We start from the raw sequence: 23,067 nt of genomic DNA, 5'->3' as shown, positions 1-23,067 counted from the left end.
GTTTTATTTGCACCTTAGACATGTAGGGCCCTTGGTAGGGGGGGTGCTTGGACATCACTGCCAGCAAGCAGCAGATGTCCTCCTAGCACCCTACCCGCCAATTTTAACCGCACCTTAGACATTTAGGGCCCCTTGGTGGGGAGGGTGAGGGGACATCACTGTGAGTAATCAGGAGATGTCCCCTTAGTGCCCTACCCGCCAATTTTAACTGCACCCCCCTTAGTACACACACCCCTCCCCCCTCAATATATACATCCCAACATAAACACACACACATGCACACACACACCCTCTTAAACACACATATACGCACACACATTTTGCAAGGAAGGTGGGACCTAGGACCATCTGTCCCCTGCCTCTTCCCTGGTGGGGGGTACGGGCCCCTTTGCAGCGGCGGCCGTGTCCCCGGGGTGCCGGCTTCCTGGGCCCGGCGGTGCTCTCTCCGCGCGGTGGGGGGGTTCACATTACATCTGAGCCGGGGGTGTTGGTGTCCCTGGGGGGTGGGTTCTGGTCCTTGCTCCTGAGCGCTGGGCCCCGCCAAACTTCCAACTGTGGCCGAGCCTGGTCGGGCCATATTTACAACACCCCTTGTGGGCCCTCTTTTTTCCCCGGGGTTCCCCCCTCCTGGGCGGGGGCGGCGGGCCCCTGCCTTGCTCCTCCCTGGACCAACCGTGGGCCGGGCGGATGGCCGCCTGGAGTGCGGGGCGGGTCTCCCTTGGGGGGTCCTGGCTCGTACCTGGGGTTGGGGCGGGGGGATGCCCGGAACTCCTGGGTGGTGGTGGGGTGCTCGTCTGGGGCTGTGGGCGTCCCTCTCCGGTGGGGCCCTGCGTTGGGCTCTCCCGGCGCGGCGGGGGGGCTGTTCTCCTGGTTGGGCTGGGGCGGCCCTCTCTTTCCCTCTGTGCCTCCCTGCTCTCTGGCTCTGGGGGGCCTTGCGGCGGTCCTGCTGGCCCTGGCCTGGGTGGCGGGCTTGGTCGCCCGGGCGGCGGTTGTTCCCTGCCGGTTTCCGTGTGGCATGGGGGGGATTCCGGCTGCCGCTGCTGCTGCGGTGGGGGTCTTGGGGTGGGGATGGCTGGGCGCTCTCCTTCCTTCTTTACACATTCCACCATCCATATTAGAAGAACATGAGCACTCACCTGAGCACGGGTGTTGGCTCACCTTTGCACTGGCGGTTTGCGTGACTGAATGACTGAAATGTCTCACACTAGTTGGTGTTAAGGCATAAGTATGCGTGTGAGCACTATCTGTTTTGTGTACATGTCGACAGATGGACATTTTTGCAACTAGCAGGTGTGTTTGACACTTGGGTGTGTGTGTGGACAGGCTCCGCCCTTTTTGTACTGCATTTGAGCCTTACCATGGTGATTAACAACCAGTAAACTTGTTGCTCTATGCTGCTTCATGGTCTTACCCCCCTTCCCCTCCTACTATCACCCTCCTTCCCCCCCTCTTTCTAACGTCCCTCTCTCTTCTTCCCCTCTTTCCTTTTCCGTCCGGTCCAACACCAAAGATCTTCAAACATGTTTGAAATTAATAAAGTTTGGCCTCAATTACAAAAGGGGTTTATTCAGACATACCTTTGGTTTGTCTGAAGATTAATAACCCCTCTTGTTAAAGTAAAATATGTCCAACACAAGAGGCCCTCAGCTCTCATCTGTTTGCCCAGCTGTTGGACAGGACAAGGTAAAAAAAAAAAAAAAAAAAAAAAAAAAAAATGTAAAAAAGGCATCTGTACGACTAACTTAATTTCAAACTGAAGTCCTAAAAAGATCTGTTACTACCATGAATTTAAACAGAAACGATTTAATACATTTAGCAAACTGACTCCTATGTCTTGAGTTGCAGCCTTTGGAAGTTTGATTCATTTTTCAACAGATTCACACTACTGGTAGTTTGCCCTTTACATGATAACTCTTCCACGGGTCTGCAGCCGTTACTGGAGACCAGATTTAAAATGTACTTGTAGTTCATCTTTATTCCACCTTCTTTCAGCATGCCTTCAAACATGTCAGACAGTGTGGATGAAGTTTTCCAGCTCAATTTAGAAGCTGCTTTAGCATGGCTAAAGGAAACACTCCTTGAAAGCGCTTTTGGAGTAGCTTCCAAACAGTTGAGAGTGATCCTTGAAATGTCGGCTGCCCAGGACACTCTTCCTATGGACTCTGCAGAATGTGCTCGGCCTTTTTCCTGCTCCACACCAAGGAATCATCCATCCTGGACTGAAGGGGTTGTCAGAGGAACAAGGAGAGCCCAGATAAGGCAGACATCGCCTCCCCATCTTGCACTGTCCAACCAGTTTGATGTGCTGGCGGAAGACGAGGCGGCCATCTCTACTCCTGGGGGGCCTGGTGTGCAACATGATCCATCTCCCACTATGTTGGTACTGACGTCGGCCCCCCCTAATGGTGCAGGGAGCAATGATAATGGGGGGCCAAAGACAGCTGCTCCATCCACCTCTTCCAGTGCCAGGATGAGGGAACAATCCACAAAAACATCCCAGACATCAAGTGGTGACACTGCCCCTGCCCACCGGAGGATCAAGATCCTTCAGGATGCGGTGGCCAGGCGGTCTCCGGGCGGGACCAGCCACCATCGGTCCAGCCCGGAACTGTGCCCCCAGCCCCAGGAGCAAAAGCAAAGGACCAGGAGGGAGTGACTGCTCCGGCTGAGGCTCGTCACTCTCACCCCCAACCACTATTCCCCCCAACCACCCTGATTGTTGGTGACTCTATAATCAGGAATATAAGGTACATCAATGCCATTACCAGATGCTTCCCTGGGGCCAAGGTGAAGGATCTTCTTCAAGAGCTTCCTGAGGTTCTGCTTTCCCTCCCAACCAGTGTCATTCGGATTATAGTTCACATTGGAACCAATGACGCAATACTTCAACAATCCGAAATCACAAAAAGGGAATTTAGGGAACTTTTCAGTCTTTTATCCAATACTGGGAAATACGTTTTTATTTCTGGACCTATTCCCACACTTACTAGAGGATCTACACGTTTTAGCAGGATCCTCTCCCTTCACACCTGGCTGCTGTCCACCTCCCATACGCACAGGTTTGGTTTATTGACAATTTTAACCTTTTCTGGAATCGCCCTTCTTTTTACAGACCAGATGGACTTCACCCTAGTCTACTTGGTAGCAGTATTTTAACAGCTAACATTCAACATACTGTTCATTGTTTTAAAGAGGATTGACTGCCAGCTTCCTTAACTTCTCCAGAACCTGAACCCGGATCACACCAAATCTCTGTTCTTCCCCTAGGCCCCCTTCATGGGTTATTATCCAAACCCCCAATAACACCTGCCACGCTTCCCATACAAACTATAACAACAAACCGATCTACAACTCAATTAAAAACTTCTAACAGGAATTATAAAAACCTAAAAGCAATCCATATCCAATAATAATCTGCTTCAATTGAATCTGTCACTTTTAAATGTACGCTCACTATCAAACAAATCATTTCGATCCACGACTTAATTTTAGATCATAACCTAAATGGCCTGTTTTTAACAGAGACTTGGAATTGTGGTTCTACTGGTTCACTGTCTGAAGCGACTCCACCCCTTTTTTACTTTACAAGCAAAGACAGAAAACAGGGTAGGGGTGGGGGAACTGCTGCTATCCTGTCTGCTTTTATTAGTTTTACAGACAAATTGTTTCATGAATACACATCTTTTGAACACCAGGCCATTGTTTTTAATAATCCCACTGTGTTGTGTTTGATAGTGTATAGACCCCCAAAGTGTAACTCATCTTTTTATTCTGACTTTGCAGAGCTGCTTTCAATTATACACTAAGATTTTAGCAGAATAATTATTTTGGGTGATTTTAACCTGCATAAGGACAACCCATCGGACCCATATGTCCAAGAATTTTTAAACACTTTAGCAACAATGGATTTTACTCAGCATGTCAGTGTTCCCACCCACAACAGGGGTCACACACTGGATCTTTTAATCACTCGTGGCCTGATGGCCAATGTGACCTCTGTTGTGGATCTTGGTATTTCAGACCACTCGTGTGTGTTTTTTACTATCAATGGCTCTGTCACCCAAAGACTTCCAAAGAGAACTGTTAGAAGGCGTTGTCTACACCCTGAAGTGGCTGCAAACTTCACCTCACATCTGGAACACAGCCAACCAAACACTCTAAGTTTGTCTGTTGATATATCTGTCCAAAACTTCAATAACAAGCTCATATCAATAATGGACAAAGTCGCTCCCTTTAAAATAAAAACGGTCAAAGCCAAAGCACCCCCTCCTTGGAGAACAGAGGAAACCAAGAGACTTAAGAAAAACTGTAGGGTTGCTGAACGAAATTGGCGCAAAACAAAACTAACAATTCATTACCAAATCTTTAAGGAAAAACTAACCCAATACAACAAATTTATTAAACATGCAAAGCAGGAATACTATTCAAAATTAATAGCTGACAATTTTTCTAATCCAAAGATTCTTTTTTCCACCATTGACAGACTAATCAATCCGATCTCTTCCAGCCCATATTCTATTCTTAGCAGTTTAAAATGTGAAGAGTTTGCAGTCCACTTCACTGATAAGATAAATAACATCCTACCTCACAGGAAGAGATTTTATTGTCAGTGTAAATGATGCATCATCTGGGAGGCACGGACTGACATGCGGTGTGCCACAAGGTTCGGTCCTTGGCCCCACACTTTTTAACCTCTACATGCTACCGCTAGGTGATGTCATCAGGAGACATGGCATAAACTTTCATAGTTATGCTGATGACACCCAGTTATATGTGGCTGTGTCTCCTGATGACATGGGACCCATTGACGACCTTTTAAGTTGTGTTTTAGATATTGAAACATGGATGGGAGAGAACTTCTTAAAGCTCAATCAAGACAAAACTGACATTTTAATTGTTGGTCCTGAAGCTGAGAGAGAAAGGGTCCAATCCTATTTATCAACTTTTAATCTGAATGTGTGCAATAAAGTAAAAACCTCGGTGTGATTTTAGATGCAGATCTTAACTTTAAAGCACACGCAAACCAAGTTACAAAGACTGCATTTTATCATCTTAGAAATATTGCCCGAGTGAGACCCTTTCTCTCACAAGCCAGTGCTGAAATATTAATCCATGCTTTTATAACTTCTAGGATAGACTATTGTAATGCTCTTCTTTCTGGTGCTAAGAGAAATACTATAAACCGGCTGCAGCTTGTTCAAAACTCAGCTGCACGCCTTTTAACCAGAACCAGAAAGAAGGAGCACATTACCCCAATTTTGAAGTCTTTGCACTGGCTCCCTGTAAGCTTTAGGATCGATTTTAAGGTTCTTTTATTAGTTTATAAAAGTTTACATGGAACTGGACCCTCATTTTTATCAGATTTACTTTTAGTCTATGACCCTCCCAGAGCCCTCAGGTCCACAGGTGCAGGTCTGCTAGTGGTCCCAAAGGTCAGAACTAAAACCCACGGCGAGGCCTCCTTTCAGCACTGCGGGCCTCGCCTGTGGAACAGCCTGCCTGAGGACGTGAGGCCTTCAGCCACTGTGTGGAGGTTTTTAAAAAAAAAAACTTAAGACACATCTTTTTAGTAAAGCTTTTACATAGTTTGTAGTTGTCCACATGTTTTTATTTGATTTTATAAAATTTTAACAGCTAATTTTATTTGTTTTTATTTTAAAGGAGGGATGTGTATGTGTTGGGTTTTTGTGTGTTTTTATTAATTCATTTATTTTATTATTATTTGCATTTTTTTTATTATTACATTCTTTTTACTTTGTTTATTATTTTAAATATTGTATATATATTTTTATCTTATTTGTTTTATTCTTTCTTTGGGAAGCACTTTGAGATGCTATGAAGCATGAAAAGCGCTATATAAATAAATTTGAATTTGAATTTTGAATCTGGTTGATAACTGTGTGTTTATAGATTTAAAGGTATTTTTGTGCATTAGGTAGCTGATGAGATTTGACCACATGGATCCTGAATGGTATTCATTCCTTTGAGTTACACTTAGAAGTAAGCACTGGCTGAAAAAACAGTTAAGGTTTATTTGTTAAGAAATGTGGACTATGGATGGATCTGCAAATACCCTGGTCAATGCAGCAATCCAGTTCAATCCAATATGCTCATGCATGTCAAGTTTATGGGATTAGACAACTCCTCCACACTCAAGAACAAGTAAAGAGTCACTGACAGCAGCAGAAATCTATAGTTCTCTTTTACTTTATTAAGATTAAAAAAACATTTTTGTCAGAACTGTTAAAAGTTTACATACCTTTTCGTTGCAGCGTCATTACAGGAAGCCTAGTGATGTCCCTCAGGTGTTGCTGATGATCCAACAAATCAGACTTCATCTCCACATTCACATCAGCCTCCTGATTCAGGAGCAGCTGCTTTCCCTCCTGATTAAAACTCTTTTCCTTTGGTTCCTCTGTGATCTTTGGAGGTTCTGGTTCTGTTTGGTCCAGACTGGAGTTTCTCTCCTGGTTTCTTTCTTCACAAACATGTTGCTTTCGAACATCTGGGAGAAGAAACCAAAGAAAAATAAATGACAAAGACAAACTGATGGGAGTTCACTGCTTCACAAAGATAAATTATACTAAAAGGGTCACACTTTTAAGTTGATAAGAAAGATGTCTGCTTAAAAAAGGCTATTTTATTGGTATTATAGCTTTTGTACAGAGTTTATTCACACTGCCAACATTAAGTTAGAGATATTGTTGTTTACATGAGTGCTTCTCCTATTTGGTCTGAATTTGGATAAAATACGCAAACGTTTCCTTTGATCATACCAATAATGAATAAGAGGAAAACACCATTTGCATTAGTTTAACATGTATTACCCCAAAACGATAATAATTATAAAAACAAACATCCACAGCAGTGTTATGGTTTCAGTCGAGTCACCTGAAAACCTTAATATCCCTCAAATATCAAGCAGCTGTGCGGCATTTGCAAAATGAAGTTTCAGTGCAAAGCTCCTTAGGTGTTGGTCATGGTTGCAGTCTGTTCTTTGCCTTGATGCAAGTCTGCAAATGACACTTTGAGACTCATCAAGTTCACCTGCAACATCTGACTGCCTACCACCAACCTGAAGACACACTATGGCCAGTTGCTCGTCTGTTGAGCGACGTCATCTCTTCATGGCTGTTTGAATGGTGAACTTGGAATGACTTACTGGCAAAGTTAACTTTATACCTACAGAAAGTTGAAACTAATGCCACATTGAAAGCTTTTGCTTTTAGAATGTTTTGGTTTTGTCCCCATAAGTAAGGCCCACTGTGAGATCATTATGTGGAAAACACAAAGTGAGGTTGGCCTATTATCCCAAAACAATTCCCTCCTTATCCTGAAAATCTGTGAAATGAAACACTTTATGTATGACATCCAGTTTTTCCACAACATCCCTACTTTTTTGTGAGTAGCGTAAAATGTTTTTAAGAAACTGGAAATGTTTTTCGTCACTATCAAAAAAACAAAAACAATTAAAATAATAATAAACGCACAGTCATAATTGGGTGTAGCTTTAAACAAGGATCAAGTTTGGACTTCTCCTTCAGACCCTTTTGTACCCAGATCTGCCTGAAATCATTTTTCTGTTTTCTTTATCATTCAGGAAATAAAACATTTCCAAAGCAATTAAACTTTACATACCTGTTTTGTTTGAAATTGTTTCAGGAATCCTGACCCTCAGGCAGTACTGATGATCTAACAGTTCCTTGATTTCACAATGTTCAAATATTTCTTGATATTCAGATATCACTTCAGCCTCCTTTTCATTCAGCAGCAGCTTCTTTCCCTCTTGATTACTACACAGTTTCTCTGGTTCTGCTTGGTCCAGACTGGAGTGTCTCTTTTGCTTATGGGGCTGACATTCCTCCTCATCTTCTTCAAAGACTTGTTGCTGTTCAACATCTGGGGACAAAAAACACAGTTCTTTTTGAACTGATGCAGTTCACTACTTTACATAAAGAAGTGATATAAAATTGTCACAATTTTAAAGTTGTTAAGAAGCAACTTTGCTTTAAAGGCAACTTTATTTGTATAGTAGAAGTTGTACACAGATGAAAATGAAAAATGTAAACAGAAAAGGTTTTTCAGCATAAACTTTAAATAAAAACAACCAACAATTAATAAAATAACAATAAAAGCACATTCAAGCAATTTTTGTTTGAACCTTTTTTAAATTACACTTGGAAAACACCGGGTCACTTACAAACTCAGGTCTGAACCTTTAAACACTCAATGCACCCAGATGAAGAAAAAAAACGTTTTCAAAAAATTTACAATTTAAATACCTAGTTTGTGTGACTTTTTTTCAGGAATCCTGACCCTCAGGAAGTACTGATGATCAAACAGTTCCTTGATTTCACAATGTTCAAATGTAACCTCACATTCAGATGTGTTCTCCAGAGTCACATTAGTCCCCTGATTCAGGAACAGTTGTTCTCCCTCCTGATTTTTGCAGAGTTCCTCTGGTTGCTCTTTGATCTGTAGAGGTTCTGGTTCTGCTTGGTCCAGACTGGAGTGTCTCTCCTGCCATTTCTCATCGTCCTCACAGACATGTTGCTGTGGAACATCTGGGGACAGAAACCACAGAAAAAATTAAAAAACTAAAAAAGGCAAACTGAAGTTCACGACTTCAGAAAAATTATATAAAATGGTAAAACATTTTAATTTGTTAAGAAACAACTTTGTTACAGTATAGTAACTTTATGTGTACAGTAGTTGTACACAGAGGCAATTTAAAATGCTTGAGAAGTAACTAAATACACCAACTGGTGCAGCTGAAAACATCCTCAGTGATGAACCCAGGGTCTTGGGGTGTTTCAGGTCTTAGATCATAATACACCCTCACCTGGGCGACCCAGCCGGGGGTGATCAGTCCCCAGCTTGTGTCCGAGCAGCGCCAAACCACAAATCTGCCCTTTTGATCCACAGCCACCTAGACGCTCTTTCTGCTGCCTCACTGATGGTTTTGGTTTTTGGGATTGCCCTGGAAAACCCCTGCAGCCCACTTCTAATGGCTCACAATGTGCCCTCCAGCCGCTCATCTAACAGGCCTCCACCAGTTCCAAGTATCTGGCCCTCTTCCGCTCGTTAGCCTCCCACATCCGATCTTCCCAGGGTACTGTAAGTTCCAGCAGCACCACTTGCTTTGTGGCGTCAGATGTTAAAACCAGGTCTGGCCTGAGGGAAGTCTCTGCAATGTGCTCTGGAAATGTAAGCTTTCTCCCCAGGTCCACCTGTAATCTCCAGTCACGAGCTGAGGCTAGCAGCCCAGTTGAGGTCTTTCGCTCTGCTTGTGGTTTCTCTCCTGCCCTGACAAAAGTAATATTGTACTTCTCTGGTAGCTGGTGTTTGCTTTGCTGAATTCCTGTGCAGATGGTGGCAGCCACTGCCCTCAAAAACTGGTCATGACGCCATGTATACCTTCCCTCTCCCAGGGCCTTAGGGCAGCAGCTCATGACATGCTCCAGGGTGCCTATTGCCTGGCACAAGGTGCAAGCCAGTGATTCCACTAATCCCCAACAATGCAGGTTGGATGGGCTTGGAAGTACATCATAGACCGACTGGATCAGAAACTTGAGTCTGGCTGGTTCTGACTTCCACAGTTCTGACCATGTGATCTTGCGGGTCAATGCATTTTCCCATCTCGTCCAAGCACCTTGCTGGTGCATCGCTACTGCTTTGTTGTAATGATCTTCTTCCACCTCTGTACCGATCTCTTCCTGCACCAACTGCCGTCTCTCCCTCCCTTTGGCTCTGTCGAATTTTGGTCTTGTGTGGCTTCCAAGACCCGCTCTACCCACTGCCACATTGCCCAGCAGGACACTGTGTCTCAGCCTGGCTTCTGCACGAACAACTCCCTCTTGAGCCTGCCACTTCCTTCCTGTTCGCACCATGATGCCTGCAGAGGAGACTGGTGTCCTTTGAGTCTCTATATAGTAGCACTTCTCTGGCTCTGGTGACTTTGACTTCTTCTATCAGGCTTGTGAAGGGGAGTTGCAGCTTGTTGGAACAAATAAATAAAGAGGAATAAAGAGCTTTACTCCTTAAACTCCTTGGCAGACCCAGCCATCTGCGCAGAAACTGGGTGATGCTACATTCAAAGCTCTCCACGCTCGAAATTGGAACTTCATATATCAGTAATGGCCACAAGAGTCTCGGTAGAATGCCATACTGATATATCCATGCTTTGAACTTTCCTGGAAGACCTGACTTATCCACTACTGATAGCCAGATTTTTAGCTCCTTGTGGGTTGTCTTTACCGCTGCCTTATCTTTCAGTGTAGCGTCAAAGACTTTCCCCAGGCTCTTCACTGGTTGTTCTGACGCTGAGGGAATTAGGACTCCATCCAAGCAGAAACGGAACTTCTCCACCACTTTTCCTTTCCTCAGAACGAGGGATCTTAATTTAGCTGGCTTAAACACCATTCTTGCCCAGGGAGCCAGTTTAGCTCGTGCTGGTTTGCGGCGCCTTTCATCCGTGCCAGGGTTCGAATCCGGGCTGCTCCCTGTTCCCTTCTCTACTTCTGTGTGCCGGTCCCAAACCCGGATTAATTGAGAGGGTTGCGTCAGGAAGTCATCCGGCGTAAAACATTGCCAAGTTTACCATGCGATTAGTCCTCGAATGTGAGGATGATTAGCTGTGGTGACAAGCCAAAAAGGGAAAGAAGAAACACCATTCTTGCCCAAGCCATAAGCCTCTCAAGCCCTTGGAGGAGCCAACTACATCCTGCCACTGATGTATATGTGACAGTCAAATCATCCATGAAGGCACGAATTGGTGGTTGGCGTTTGCCTGATCTGGATAGTGGACGCCGACATTCTGCATCAGCTGCTTTGACCATCATGTTCATCGCAAGGGCAAACAGCACCCCGGATATGGTACAACCCGTGATGATGCCTTTCTCCACGGTGCCATGCGGATGTTACTGAGCCTGAGGTGAATCGCAGACAGAAACTGCTGGGCCCAGGGGCCGCACCAGCCCGCGCGGCTTTGATTGTTTCTCTCACTTTGGCCATGGTGGGTTCTTTGGTGTTAAAATGGATAAAGGGCTCTTGTGGTCTGATAAGCTCCCTACAGGGTGGGAGATTGCCCTCCCTTCTCTCGTCGCTGTAAGTATCAATAAGGTGCTGGCTAATATCCTCCTCTGAGCACACAAGACTTCCACTGCACTTCTGTCCTAGCAGCTGTTTGGTAAATCCAAATGGATTTGCTATTAAAGCAGTCCGCTTGCGAGCTTTCTCTCTGGCTCTTCTCCTATGACACTCAGCACGTCTTAGGGAGATGAGCTTCTTCCTCAAGATGACCCGGAGCTCAGTAAGGGCGGATTTGTCCTCCCCTCTTGCGTTCATAAACTGTTGCTTTAGGGCCTTCAGCTCTTTCCTTAGCTTGCCAATCTCAGCTTCATTCCGGTTTGGGCGAGTCGGGTGCCTTGCCTTCGGTTGTTTGATGCATAACCTCTCCGCACCAATGTTGATAATCAGCGTACGCATCCACTGTAGACGCTGATGAACTCCTCTCGTCGTTGCTTCTAGGGCTGCATCCACATCCTCATCAAACTGGCGCCACTCAGTCTCCTTGTTTGCAGCAGGCCATAAGACTCGACGATGTTCAGATGGTCTGCTAGGTGCAGGATGCAGGGCTTGGAGGTTCTGGACGCTGTGGGGTGATTCCGGGACCTGCTCCTCCTCCGCCTTACCAGAAGTAGTGCTAAGCACTGTCTCTGTGCGTTGCCTTGCTTGCTTGCTTACCCCTCGTGTAGCCCATCTTGGCCTGGTGAATCTTCAGACCCCTAAAGTTCTTACAGGACTTGCCGCAAAAGCAGGTTGCTCTCATTGTCAATAATCCAGTGCTAGTATCTTGTACCGGGAAATCCGTATGTGTGAGGTGCTCATCCCCCCCCCCTCTCGGGCACCTCTGGGGGTATCTTTCTTTAGGGTTTTTTCGTAGCTTAGTGTGGAAAAACATTGGGAAAAGTTGATAAAAACAGAATGTTTTTCAGCATAAACATTTACCGTATTTTCCAGACTATAAGTCGCCCTTTTTTTCATAGTTTGGCAAGGGGTGCGACTTATACTCCGCAGCGACTTATATTAGAAATAAATTGAAATAAATACGGTGTTAGCCCTCCTGTTATGTTCATTTGTGAGGAACAGAGATGATGTTCCTGGGTCAATTTGATGTATGAGGTATGTTAAGTGTTAAGAGGATGTTAAGTGACTCAGAGAATCAGCAAACCTTTTTTTACAGTAAGATCTTGAAGGCTAAAAACACAATATTCTATTTACCAATGGTTTCATAAATTCAGAAATGCAATAAAAATGACTACATTCTACAAATACAGGATGAAAACAGAGTATTAGTTTTTCAATGATGCTTCATGAAAGGAATAAATAAATAAGTATGAGAAAGAATTACTGTGAAATTATGAGATAAACAGTCTGCTATGATTGTGTCATATGAGGTTGTGCAAGTTATTAGTTCTTGGTCTCAGATTCTGTCAAATAAATTTCCCGTCAAAATGCGACTTATAGTCCAGTGCGACTTATCTGTGTTTTTTTTCTACTTTATAATGCATTTTTGGGCTGGTGCGACTTATACTCCGCAGCAACTTATAGTAGGTACATGAAATCTACTAACAATCAATAAAAGTTACAATAAAAGTACATTCAATGTTTTATTAAGAGTGCAGTTTTTAAGCAAAAACATCAGAAAAAGATCACGTTTGGACATTATTTGAACTATGCTACTGCCACACCAGCTTCTGCACATGCAGCCACTTTAATGAAAAGTTTATGGAAATGTAGATAAATGTGCATTTCGAGCAGGTCCTTGTTTTTTCTAACCTTCAAATGTTTCTTCACACTCAGATTGGTTCTCCATAGTTACATCAGCTTCCTCCGCCCAATCCAGACTGGAGTGTATCTTTTGCCATTCATCCTCATCCTCCTCACAGACATGTAGCTGTTGAAAATCTGGAGACAGAAACCACAGAAAAAAAATGAAAAAGACAAACTGATAGAGTTCAATACTTAATAAACAAAAATGATTAAAAAAGGTCACAATTTTAAAATATTAGAAACAAATGACCTATGGTATTTTTTAGCACAGGGGCGATTTTTTACAACAAAAAATGTTTTCAATATAAACATTTAAATAACGTTTATTTAATTAATTGTTATAACCAAGAAAATAACTATAAGGAAAATAACGTACACATTTATTGAAAATGTATGAGCTTTGTTTGAAAAAAAAGACTCATGTTAAAGACCATGTTTGGACTTTATTTGAAGTTGGAGAACATTGGGTCACTTTCAGACAGTCTTTTAATTCAGACACTCAGGTAGGCAGATGTGCTTTAACTCAGTAACCAGTTTTCGCATCACTGAAAAAAAAACAAAATTCTTTCCCAAAAGAATTACATTTTACAAACCGGTACCTAATTTGTTAGACTTAGTTTCAGGAGTCCTGATCCCCGGAGAGTACTGCTGATCCAACAGTGCCTTGATTTCACCACCTAGAAATGTTTTTTCCCATTCAGATTTGAACTCCACGTTGACAACAGTCTCCAGATTCAGCTGCTCTCCCTCCTGGTTGCTGTACAGCTCCACTGGCTCCTCTCTGATCTGTGGAGGTTCTGGTTCTTTTTGGTCCACTCTGGAGTTTCCCTCCTGGTTACAGAGAAGCCAATCGTCCAAAGCTCCTTCCAGAGTAAACACACAGAAAATAACAATTATGTAGAAATTAAAAAATAAGATTTCTGCTCCAAAACTTGACTCGTACAATTACTAATGTTTAAAGTTGAACTTTCAAAAAATATGTAGCTGCAATGCCATTTTACAAGGAAGACTTAAAGTCTGTTGGCCTCAAACAGATTCTGTCTTTAGAGAGATTATTTAAAGATTTACACCTGTCTGTCCCCTATTATTTTTATTTACTATTATGATTATTTCTACATAGCTTGAAATCTATTTCACAGCCTTGAAAAATTTGACTTTTGACTTCTGCCAGGGGAAGAATTTTAAAGAGAACCTTTGCAAATACGCTTTATTGTATAAGGGAAAATAATGAGGGTTTACATTTTTTACAATCAGGACACCAGACAGAAGGAATTACTGCAATATAAGCATTGACCAACAGCCGCCTTATATCTTTACATTCCTATCTTTCTTGTATGTTGAAATTTGTTTATTTTGACTAGTTTTCATAGAAATCTATCACCTGTAGCTCTTTGGTTGAACTTCCGTTTTACTTTCGCTTATTCAATTTCTTCTACTCTAGGATGAAAATTTTATGATGAAATTGTACTGTCATCTAGTGGTAAAACACTGTCCCACTATGTAAACTTACCTTCATTTAGTTCAAATTCTTCAAAAATGAAAGTAAAATACAGGATTAATAAGATTTAAAACACAATAGTATTAGTCTCAACAAATCAATTGTTAAAAGCTAAATATTAAAAAAAAAGAATTTCAACTGCAGAATGTTTGCCTAGAGTGCTGTAAAAAAGAAATTACATTTTTATTTATAACTAGGTGACAAATCCTGAAATTAAAGTGGCAGTAGTTATCGTCCATTGACCCTTGCTTTGAAGAATTTGTTTTCCACATCAGCAAAAATATTGTATAATAAAATTAAAAAGGCAACGGGCACAATTAAGAAAAATAATATGATCGCGTGAAATAAATAAGAGTAAATAAATATTACTATTTCACATGAGATGGGTAGTAGTTTTGTTTAAAAAAAAAAGTCACAAATATTAGTCACCTAATACACAACTCAGGACGTCTGTTTTTATCGAACACAGACACATTTTGAAATCACACTCAGAACTTTTATCTATTTTTAAACGTGCTTAGAGGGGCCGATAGGCAGGTGATTGGTCAGGCAGGATGATGGGAACTTCTCCAGCAAAGAAGGTTGTTTTTGATGAGTCTCTTCTATAAAAAATACAGTGCCTTGTGAAAGTATTAGGCCCCCATGAACTTTTCAACTATTTGTCACATTTCAGGCTGCAAACATAAAGATATAAAACTAATTTTTTGTGAAAAATCAACAAGTGGGACATAGTCATGAGGTGGAACGAAATGTATTGGATATACCCTGGTCAATGCAGCAATCCAGTTCAATCCAATATGCTCATGCATGTCAAGTTTATGGGATTAGACAACTCCTCCACACTCAAGAACAAGTACAGAGTCACTGACAGCAGCAGAAATCTATAGTTCTCTTTTACTTTATTAAGATTAAAAAAACATTTTTGTCACAACTGTTAAAAGTTTACATACCTTTTCGTTGCAGCGTCATTACAGGAAGCCTAGTGATGTCCCTCAGGTGTTGTTGATGATCCAACAAATCAGACTTCATCTCCACATTCACATCAGCCTCCTGATTCAGGAGCAGCTGCTCTCCCTCCTGATTAAAACTCTTTTCCTTTGGTTCCTCTGTGATCTTTGGAGGTTCTGGTTCTGTTTGGTCCAGACTGGAGTTTCTCTCCTGGTTTCTTTCTTCACAAACATGTTGCTTTCGAACATCTGGGAGAAGAAACCACAGAAAAATAAACGACAAAGACAAACTGATGGGAGTTCACTGCTTCACAAAGATAAATTATACTATGCTATTATTATTATACTATTATGCTATTTTATTGGTATTATAGCTTTTGTACAGAGTTTATTCACACTGCCAACATTAAGTTAGAGATATTGTTGTTTACATGAGTGCTTCTCCTATTTGGTCTGAATGTGGATGAAATACGTAAACGTTTCCTTTGATCATACCAATAATGAATAAGAGGAAAACACCATTTGCATTAGTTTAACATGTATTACCCCAAAACGATAATAATTATAAAAACAGCCCTCAAATTACAAAAATTTGACCATGTCAACAGCAGGTATTTCTACCTTTTACCATTATGACGGCATGACTGTGACGTCTCATGCCCCTCATAACCTCATGATGTTGTTCTGAGACAATGCCTTCCACTCTTCCTCAAGTGCAACATGCAGTTCTGCCAGGTAATGTGGGGGTGGGGTATGATCATCCAGTCTGCTTTATTTGGTCCCAGACATGCTATAGGGACTTTAGGTTGTCAAAGCACGACGCACTCCTACTTCCTGGAGTCCAGCTGTGACAATTCTAACAGAAAGTTGGGGGTGTTCTGGTGGAATTGGGGGACAATAGTGGGTTCTATGATGTCTCTGAGGGAAGAACGTGCAGTGAATGGACCATCAAAAATCATGAGGTAGAACGAAATATATTGGATATTTCAAACTTGTTTAACAAATAAAAAACTGAAATATTGGGCGTGCAAAATTATTCAGCCTCTTTACTTTCAGCGCAGCAAACTCCCTCCTTATGTTCAGTGAGGATCTCTGAATGAGTCGATGTTGACCTAAATGACTAATGATGAGAAACAGAGTCCACCTGTGTGTAATCAAGTCTCCGTATGAATTCACCGGCTCTGTGATAGTCTCAGAGGTCGTTCAAAGCGCAGAGGGCATCATGAAGAACGAGGAACACACCAGGCAGGTCCGAGATATTGTTGTGGAGAAGTTTAGAGGCGGATTTGGATACAAAAAGTTTCCCCAAACTTTAAACATCCCTAGGAGCACTGTGCAAGCGAGGATAGGGAAATGGAAGGAGTATCAGACCACTGCAAATCTACAAAGACCCGGCTGTCCGTCTAAACCTTTAACTCAAACATGGAGAAGACAGATCAGAGCTGCAGCCAAGAGGCCCATGATCCCTCTGGATGAACTGCAGAGATCTACAGCTGAGGTGGGAGAGTCTGTCCATCGCACACCAATCAGTCGTAAACTGCACAAATATGGCCTTTATGGAAGAGTGGCAAGAAGAAAGCCATTTCTTAAAGATATCCATAAAAGTGTTGTTTAATGTTTGCCACAAGACACCTGGGAGACACAACAAACATGTGGAAGAAGGTGCTCTGGTCAGATGAAACCAAAATGGAACTTTTTGGCAGCAATGCCAAACGTTATGTTTGGCCTGAAAGCAACACAGCTCATCATCCTGAACACGCCATCACCACTGTCAAACATGATAGTGGCAGCATCATGGTTTTTCTTCAGCAGGGTCAGGGAGGATGGTTAGAATTGATGGGAAGATGGATGGAGCCAAAAATAGGACCATTCTGGAAGAAAACCTGATGGAGTCTGCAGAACACCTGAGACTGGGACAGAGATTTCTCTTCCAACAAGACAATGATCCAAAACATAAAGCAAAATCTACAATGGAATAGTTCACAAATAAACATATCCAGGTGTTAGAATGGCCAAGTCAAAGTCCAGACCTGAATCCAATCGAGAATCTGTGGAAAGAACTGAAAACTGCTATTTACAACTGCTCTCCATCCAACCTCACTGAGCTGGAGCTGTTCTGCAAGGAGGAATGGGCAAAACTGGTAGAGACATACCCCAAGAGACTTACAGCTGTAATCACAGCAAAAGGTGGCGCCACAAAGTGTTAACTTAAGGGGGCTGAATAATTTTTCTTCTTCTTATATAATATTAGAATAATTATATTTCTTTCTTAATAATATATAACAATTTTGTCAGAATAGATTTACATACCTTTTCTTTGCAGCTTTACAACAGGAATCCTGGTGAACATTCTCAAATGATGGTGTTTATCCAACAGTTCCTTCATCTCCAACTTTAAATCAACCTTCACGTCAGTCTCGTGATTCAGGAAAAGGGACTCTTCCTCTTGATTAATGCACAGTTCCTTTAACTCCAACTTTAAATGTTTACACACAGTGCATGTTTCTTCTAATTTAGACTTGAACTGCACCTTCACATAAGGATCATTTTGATTGTGGACCAGCTGCTCTCCCTTATGATCAATGCACATATTTTCTCTTTCCTCAGGTTCCTCTTTGATATGTGGAGGTTCTGGTTCTGCTTGGTCCAGTCTGGAGTGACACTCCTGCTTATGGAGCTGCCCTTCATCCTCATCCTTCTCACAGAGATGTTGCTGTTGAACATCTGGGGACAGAAACCACAGAAAAACAAAGTTATATTAGAAATAAACAAAAAGACAAACTGATGGAATTCACTTCTTCGGTCACCACAGGCTTCAACCTGGAACCAGTTTGTTCCCAGTGGCCTGGTTAGTGCGGGTGAAAAGCAACCGCCATTGATGAGTGAATGTCTTTGGGCAATTTAAAGGTAGAGAAGCAGTAAACAAGTACATTTCAATTACAATTTCTGTCTTAATAATGAAATCCTTCATTGTCAGAATAGATTTACATACCTATTCTTTGCAGCTTTACTACAGGAATCCTGGTGAAGATTCTCAGATGATGGTGTTTATCCAACAGTTCCTTCAACTCCATCTTTAAATCAACCTTCACGTCAGTCTCGAAATTCAGGAAAAGGGACTCTTCCTCTTGATTAATGCACAGTTCCTTTAACTCCAACTTTAAATGTTTACACACTGTGCACGTTTCTTTTAATTGAGACTTGAACTGCACCTTCACATAAGGATCATTTTGATTGTGGACCAGCTGCTCTCCCTTATGATCAATGCACATCTTTTCTCTTTCCTCAGGTTCCTCTTTGATATGTGGAGGTTCTGGTTCTGCTTGGTCCAGTCTGGAGTGACTCTCCTGCTTATGGAGCTGCTTTTCATCCTCATCTTCCTCACAGAGATGTTGCTGTTGAACATCTGGGGACAGAAACCACAGAAAAACAAAGTTATATTAGAAAAAAACAAAAAGACAAACTGATGGAGTTCACTTCTTCACAAACAGAAATGATATAAAATGTTCACAATATTTAATTACAAATAAAACAGAAACTACTGAAATACTGAAACACGAAAAAGGTTTTTCAGTAAAAACACACACTTTTAAAAATGAACAATTTAGAACAATAATTTAAAACCATGTAAAAATGCACATTTAATGTAAAAAGAAAGAGTGATGTTTTTGGTTTCACCCAAAATGTAAATGAACCCACTCACTGTCATAAGTACACCCTGGACATTGTTCTAACCCATGGTATAGAGATTGGCCAGCTGAGTGTCCTTCCTCTTAACCCCATCATTTCTGATCACTTTTTGATTACCTTCCAGTTTACATTAGAACATGCTACTGTCCCAGTGAATCAGCAACAACTTAGAAGAACCTTATCTGACCGAACTGTGAGTTTAAACTCACAGTTCAACCAATACTTAGTAACATTCTGAGAAAATACTCTGAGTCCAGCTCCCATAGCATCAGTCTTTGTATAAATTACCAATTTGTTAATGATGCCTTACAAGCCCTCGGGAGTCCATTCGGTGTTGTTGCACCCCAGAAACCTAAGTTCATCAGACAACACTGAGTAGCACTGTGGTTTAACGCTGAAACTCGTTCTCTTAAACAAGAAACTCGTAAGTTGGAAAGAGAATGGCGCAACTCCAGTTCAGAGCAGTCTCTGGATGTCTGGAAACATAGCCTATTAAATTATAAAAAAGCTCTGCGTAGAGCTAGAACCCAGTACTATTCTAACCTTAATATCAGAGAATGGAAATAATCCAAGATTTCTTTTTAGCACTATTGCTAAATTAACGCGCAGTCAGAGCTCATTAGAACCACAAGTTCCTGTTTCTCTCAGCTCTGATGATTTTCTTACATTTTTCAATAGTAAAATCTCATAAGTTGAATCAAGTTATTCCTTCTATCAGCCCAGAGCAGGCTGAAGCGGTAGAAGTGGAGGCATCCATAGAAACCTCTGTAACATTAGGCTTCACTGCTGTGGATCAAGCGGAAATAGCATCAATTATTACGTCCTCCAAATCCTCAACTTGTCTGTTAGACCCAATTCCCACTAGACTTTTAAAGAAACCTTTCCCCTAATTAATGATCCCATATTAACAATGATAAATGCCTCTCTGGAAACGGGTTACGTGCCACAGTCTTTTAATTGACACTTTAAATGATGCTTTTAAATTAAATTTTAAATTAAACCTCTTCTGAAAAAGCCCAGTTTAGATCCTAGCAACTTCGCCAACTTTAGACCAATATCAAACCTCCCCTTTATTTCTAAAATCCAAGAAAGAGTTGTAGTTAGGCAGCTTTACTGCCACCTACAGGACAACAGCCACTTTGAAGACTTTCAGTCGGGGTTTAGACCTCACCACAGCACAGAAACTGCACTAGTTAGAGTCTCTAATGACTTGTTATTGGCCTCGGAAAAGGGACAACTTTCTATTCTGGTCCTGTTATACCTCAGTGCAGCCTTTGACACTATTGGCCACAGTATTTTACTTCAAAGATTAGAGCATGACATAAGGATCAGAGGATCTGACCCTCCAGTGGTTTAAATCCTCTTTATCCGATAGGTATAAGTTCATTAATGTAAATGCAGGACATTCCTCTCAGTGCACTCGAGTCAACTACGGAGTCCCACAGGGCTCAGTTTTAGGACCCATCCTGTTTATGCTTTATATGCTACCCCTAGGAAACATAATCAGGAAACACAGCATTAATTTTCATTGTTATGCAGACGATACGCAGTTGTATTTATCTATTAAACCTGACCAGAATGACAAGATAGAGAAACTGAATGCCTGCATCAGAGACATCAAGACCTGGATGACAATTAATTACCTCCTCTTGAACCCAAAAAAAAACTGAGGTCATTATACTAGGTCCTAAAAAACTCAGAGATGGTCTGTCTGCTCAGATAGTCTCCCTAGATGGCATAATTATAGCCCCCAATTCCACAGTTAGAAACCTTGGGGTTTTACTTGACCAGGATTTATCATTTAAGGCTCACATATCTCAGGCGTGCAGAACTGCCTTTTTTCACCTGCGGAATATTGCTAAGATCAGAAATATACTTTCTAAGAGTGATGCTGAAAAACTCATCCATGCATTTGTTACGTCGAGGCTGGATTACTGCAACTCCTTGTTAGCAGCGTGTCCTAAGAGTTCCTTAAGAAGTCTCCAGCTTGTTCAGAACGCAGCAGCTAGATTGTTCGCAGGAACTAGCAGAAGAGATCACATCACTCCTGTGTTAGTTTCGCTCCATTGGCTCCCAGAGGATTCTAGAATCAAGTTCAAAATCCTCCTGGTTACCTATAAGGCCTTACATGGAATGGCCCCGTCCTGTATCAAAGACTTCATAGTCCCTTATCACCCAAACAGAACACTTCGCTCGCAAAATGGAGGACTGCTTGTGGTTCCTAGAATTAGTAAAAGTACGGTTGGAGGTAGAGCGTTTAGCCACCAAGCCCCAGTTTTATGGAATAAACTACCAGCTCATGTAAGAGAGGCCGACTCAGTTTCTACATTGAAAGTCAGACTGAAAACATTCCTCTTTGGACAGGCTTATTATCAGACTAGTCAGTATTCAGAGATCATTTAACTTAATGTTAGTGTGTTTAAATTAAACTTAATAACAATTTGTTTTAAAAGGCTGCTAGAGGTTGAAGCTGGGGTAACTATGGTGCTCTGGGGTTCTGTCCTCTTTTCTCATCTACTTCTACCCTTCCTCTCTTCTCTTTTCTTGATCATTATTTATCATTTAGTTCTCCATGCCTCTGTTTGGTGCAGTGTGATTTATGTATTGTCCCTCATTCCCTCTCCCCTCCTGGGGAGTGGGAGTGCTTCCAGATTCCAGTTGGCTCATCCGTGCTCCTGTACCTGACCGTGTACCTCGTCTCTGGCTCGCCTCTACTACTGCTCCTACACCTGTCTGTGGATCCTGCCTCTGGCTCGAATCTCGCCCCCGACTGTCCCCCCAACTTCGGCTGGATGAAGCTCGTCTGCTGGACTTTAAATATGTAGTTGTAGCATTTTTTAAGTTAATTCTTCTCTATGAGTTCTGGTGAATCGCCTGTCCGTCCTGGGGGAGGATCCCTCCTTCATGTGGGCACCCCTGATGTTTCTTCCGGAATCTGTTTTTTTTAGGAGTTTTTCCTTACTGCAAAGTCAATTTGTTAGTTCAATTTAGTATTTTCCTATTGAATTCTATGTATTCATGATCCTTTTGATTGTAAGTTTAACTTTTTCAATTACTGATACGAAACCCATCGAGACGACTGTTGTTGTGAATTTGGGCTATACAAATAAAATGGAATTGAATAGAATTGAAAGACAAATGAGAATTTGAATGAGAACTTGGACACAAATGAAGGAGAGGTGGATCTGCACAGAATGGCAAGACAGAGAAACAAAGATGGAAGGATGTGAAGCAGGTAACAGTGATCAGGAACAGGAATAGAAAAGGGTTGACAGGTTCCACAAATGTGATAATTAGATGCAACTAGAACTTTCAAGGACTGACAAATAAGGACAATATTAGGGACTGCAGAGTAGGACAGGTTGTTGTGAAACAAGAAATAGCAAAGATGAACACCATTCTCTAAGAATTTCGGAAATTGTTTAAGGAGGGAAATAGGTCCAATAGTTTGTAAACACACATTTGGCAACCTTTCATCATCACTGTACCGAGTACCCGGAACCAGTTTGTTCCCAGTGGCCTGGTTAGTGCGGGTAAAAAGCAACCACCATTGATGAGTGAATGTCTTTGGGCATTTTAAAGGTAGAGAAGCAGTAAACAAGTACATTTCAATTACAATTTCTGTCTTAATAATGATATAACTCTTTGTGAGAACAGATTTACATACCTATTCTTTGCAGCTTTACTACAGGAATCCTGTTGAAGTTTTTTAGATGGTGGCGTTGATGCAACAGTTCCTTTAACTCCAACTTTAAATGTTTACACACTGTGCATGTTTCTTCTAATTTAGACTTGAACTGCACCTTCACATAAGGATCATTTTGATTGTGGACCAGCTGCTCTCCCTTTTGATCACTGCACTTCTTTTCTCTTTTCTCAGGTTCCTCTATGATATGTGGAGGTTCTGGTTCTGCTTGGTCCAGTCTGGAGTGACTCTCCTGCTTATGGAGCTGCTTTTCATCCTCATCTTCCTCACAGACACGTTGCTGTCGAACATCTGGGGACAGAAACCACAGAAAAACAGTTATATTAGAAAAAAAACAGACAAAGACAAACTGATAGAGTTCACTTCTTCACATTTTGTTGAGGGAAATCACC

At 41.8% G+C, this 23,067-nt stretch overlaps 1 protein-coding gene across 4 annotated transcripts in view; it reads right to left on the bottom strand.

Moving 5' to 3' along the window:
* Window positions 1–23,067, bottom strand: part of LOC105356162 (trichohyalin) — a 37,877-nt gene that overhangs the window by 7,328 nt on the left and 7,482 nt on the right. For 3 of the 4 annotated variants that reach the window (XM_020711320.2, XM_023965623.1, XM_023965625.1), the window contains 9 exons: window positions 22,637–22,966; window positions 18,272–18,685; window positions 17,590–18,003; window positions 15,283–15,528; window positions 13,434–13,697; window positions 12,841–12,969; window positions 8,283–8,564; window positions 7,639–7,899; window positions 6,260–6,505 (listed from right to left, as the gene is read on the bottom strand). In XM_020711320.2, coding sequence (XP_020566979.1) covers window positions 6,260–6,505; window positions 7,639–7,899; window positions 8,283–8,564; window positions 12,841–12,969; window positions 13,434–13,697; window positions 15,283–15,528; window positions 17,590–18,003; window positions 18,272–18,685; window positions 22,637–22,966 — 2,586 coding nt within the window. The remainder of the gene's footprint in view (window positions 1–6,259; window positions 6,506–7,638; window positions 7,900–8,282; window positions 8,565–12,840; window positions 12,970–13,433; window positions 13,698–15,282; window positions 15,529–17,589; window positions 18,004–18,271; window positions 18,686–22,636; window positions 22,967–23,067) is intronic. The other variant, XM_023965624.1, reaches the window with a different exon arrangement.

This window comes from Oryzias latipes, chromosome 17 (genome assembly GCF_002234675.1).
Source record: "Oryzias latipes chromosome 17, ASM223467v1".
Lineage (NCBI taxonomy): Eukaryota > Metazoa > Chordata > Actinopteri > Beloniformes > Adrianichthyidae > Oryzias > Oryzias latipes.
The sequence above is the reverse complement of the archived record's forward strand: the minus strand, read 5'-3'. Positions and strand labels throughout refer to the sequence as shown.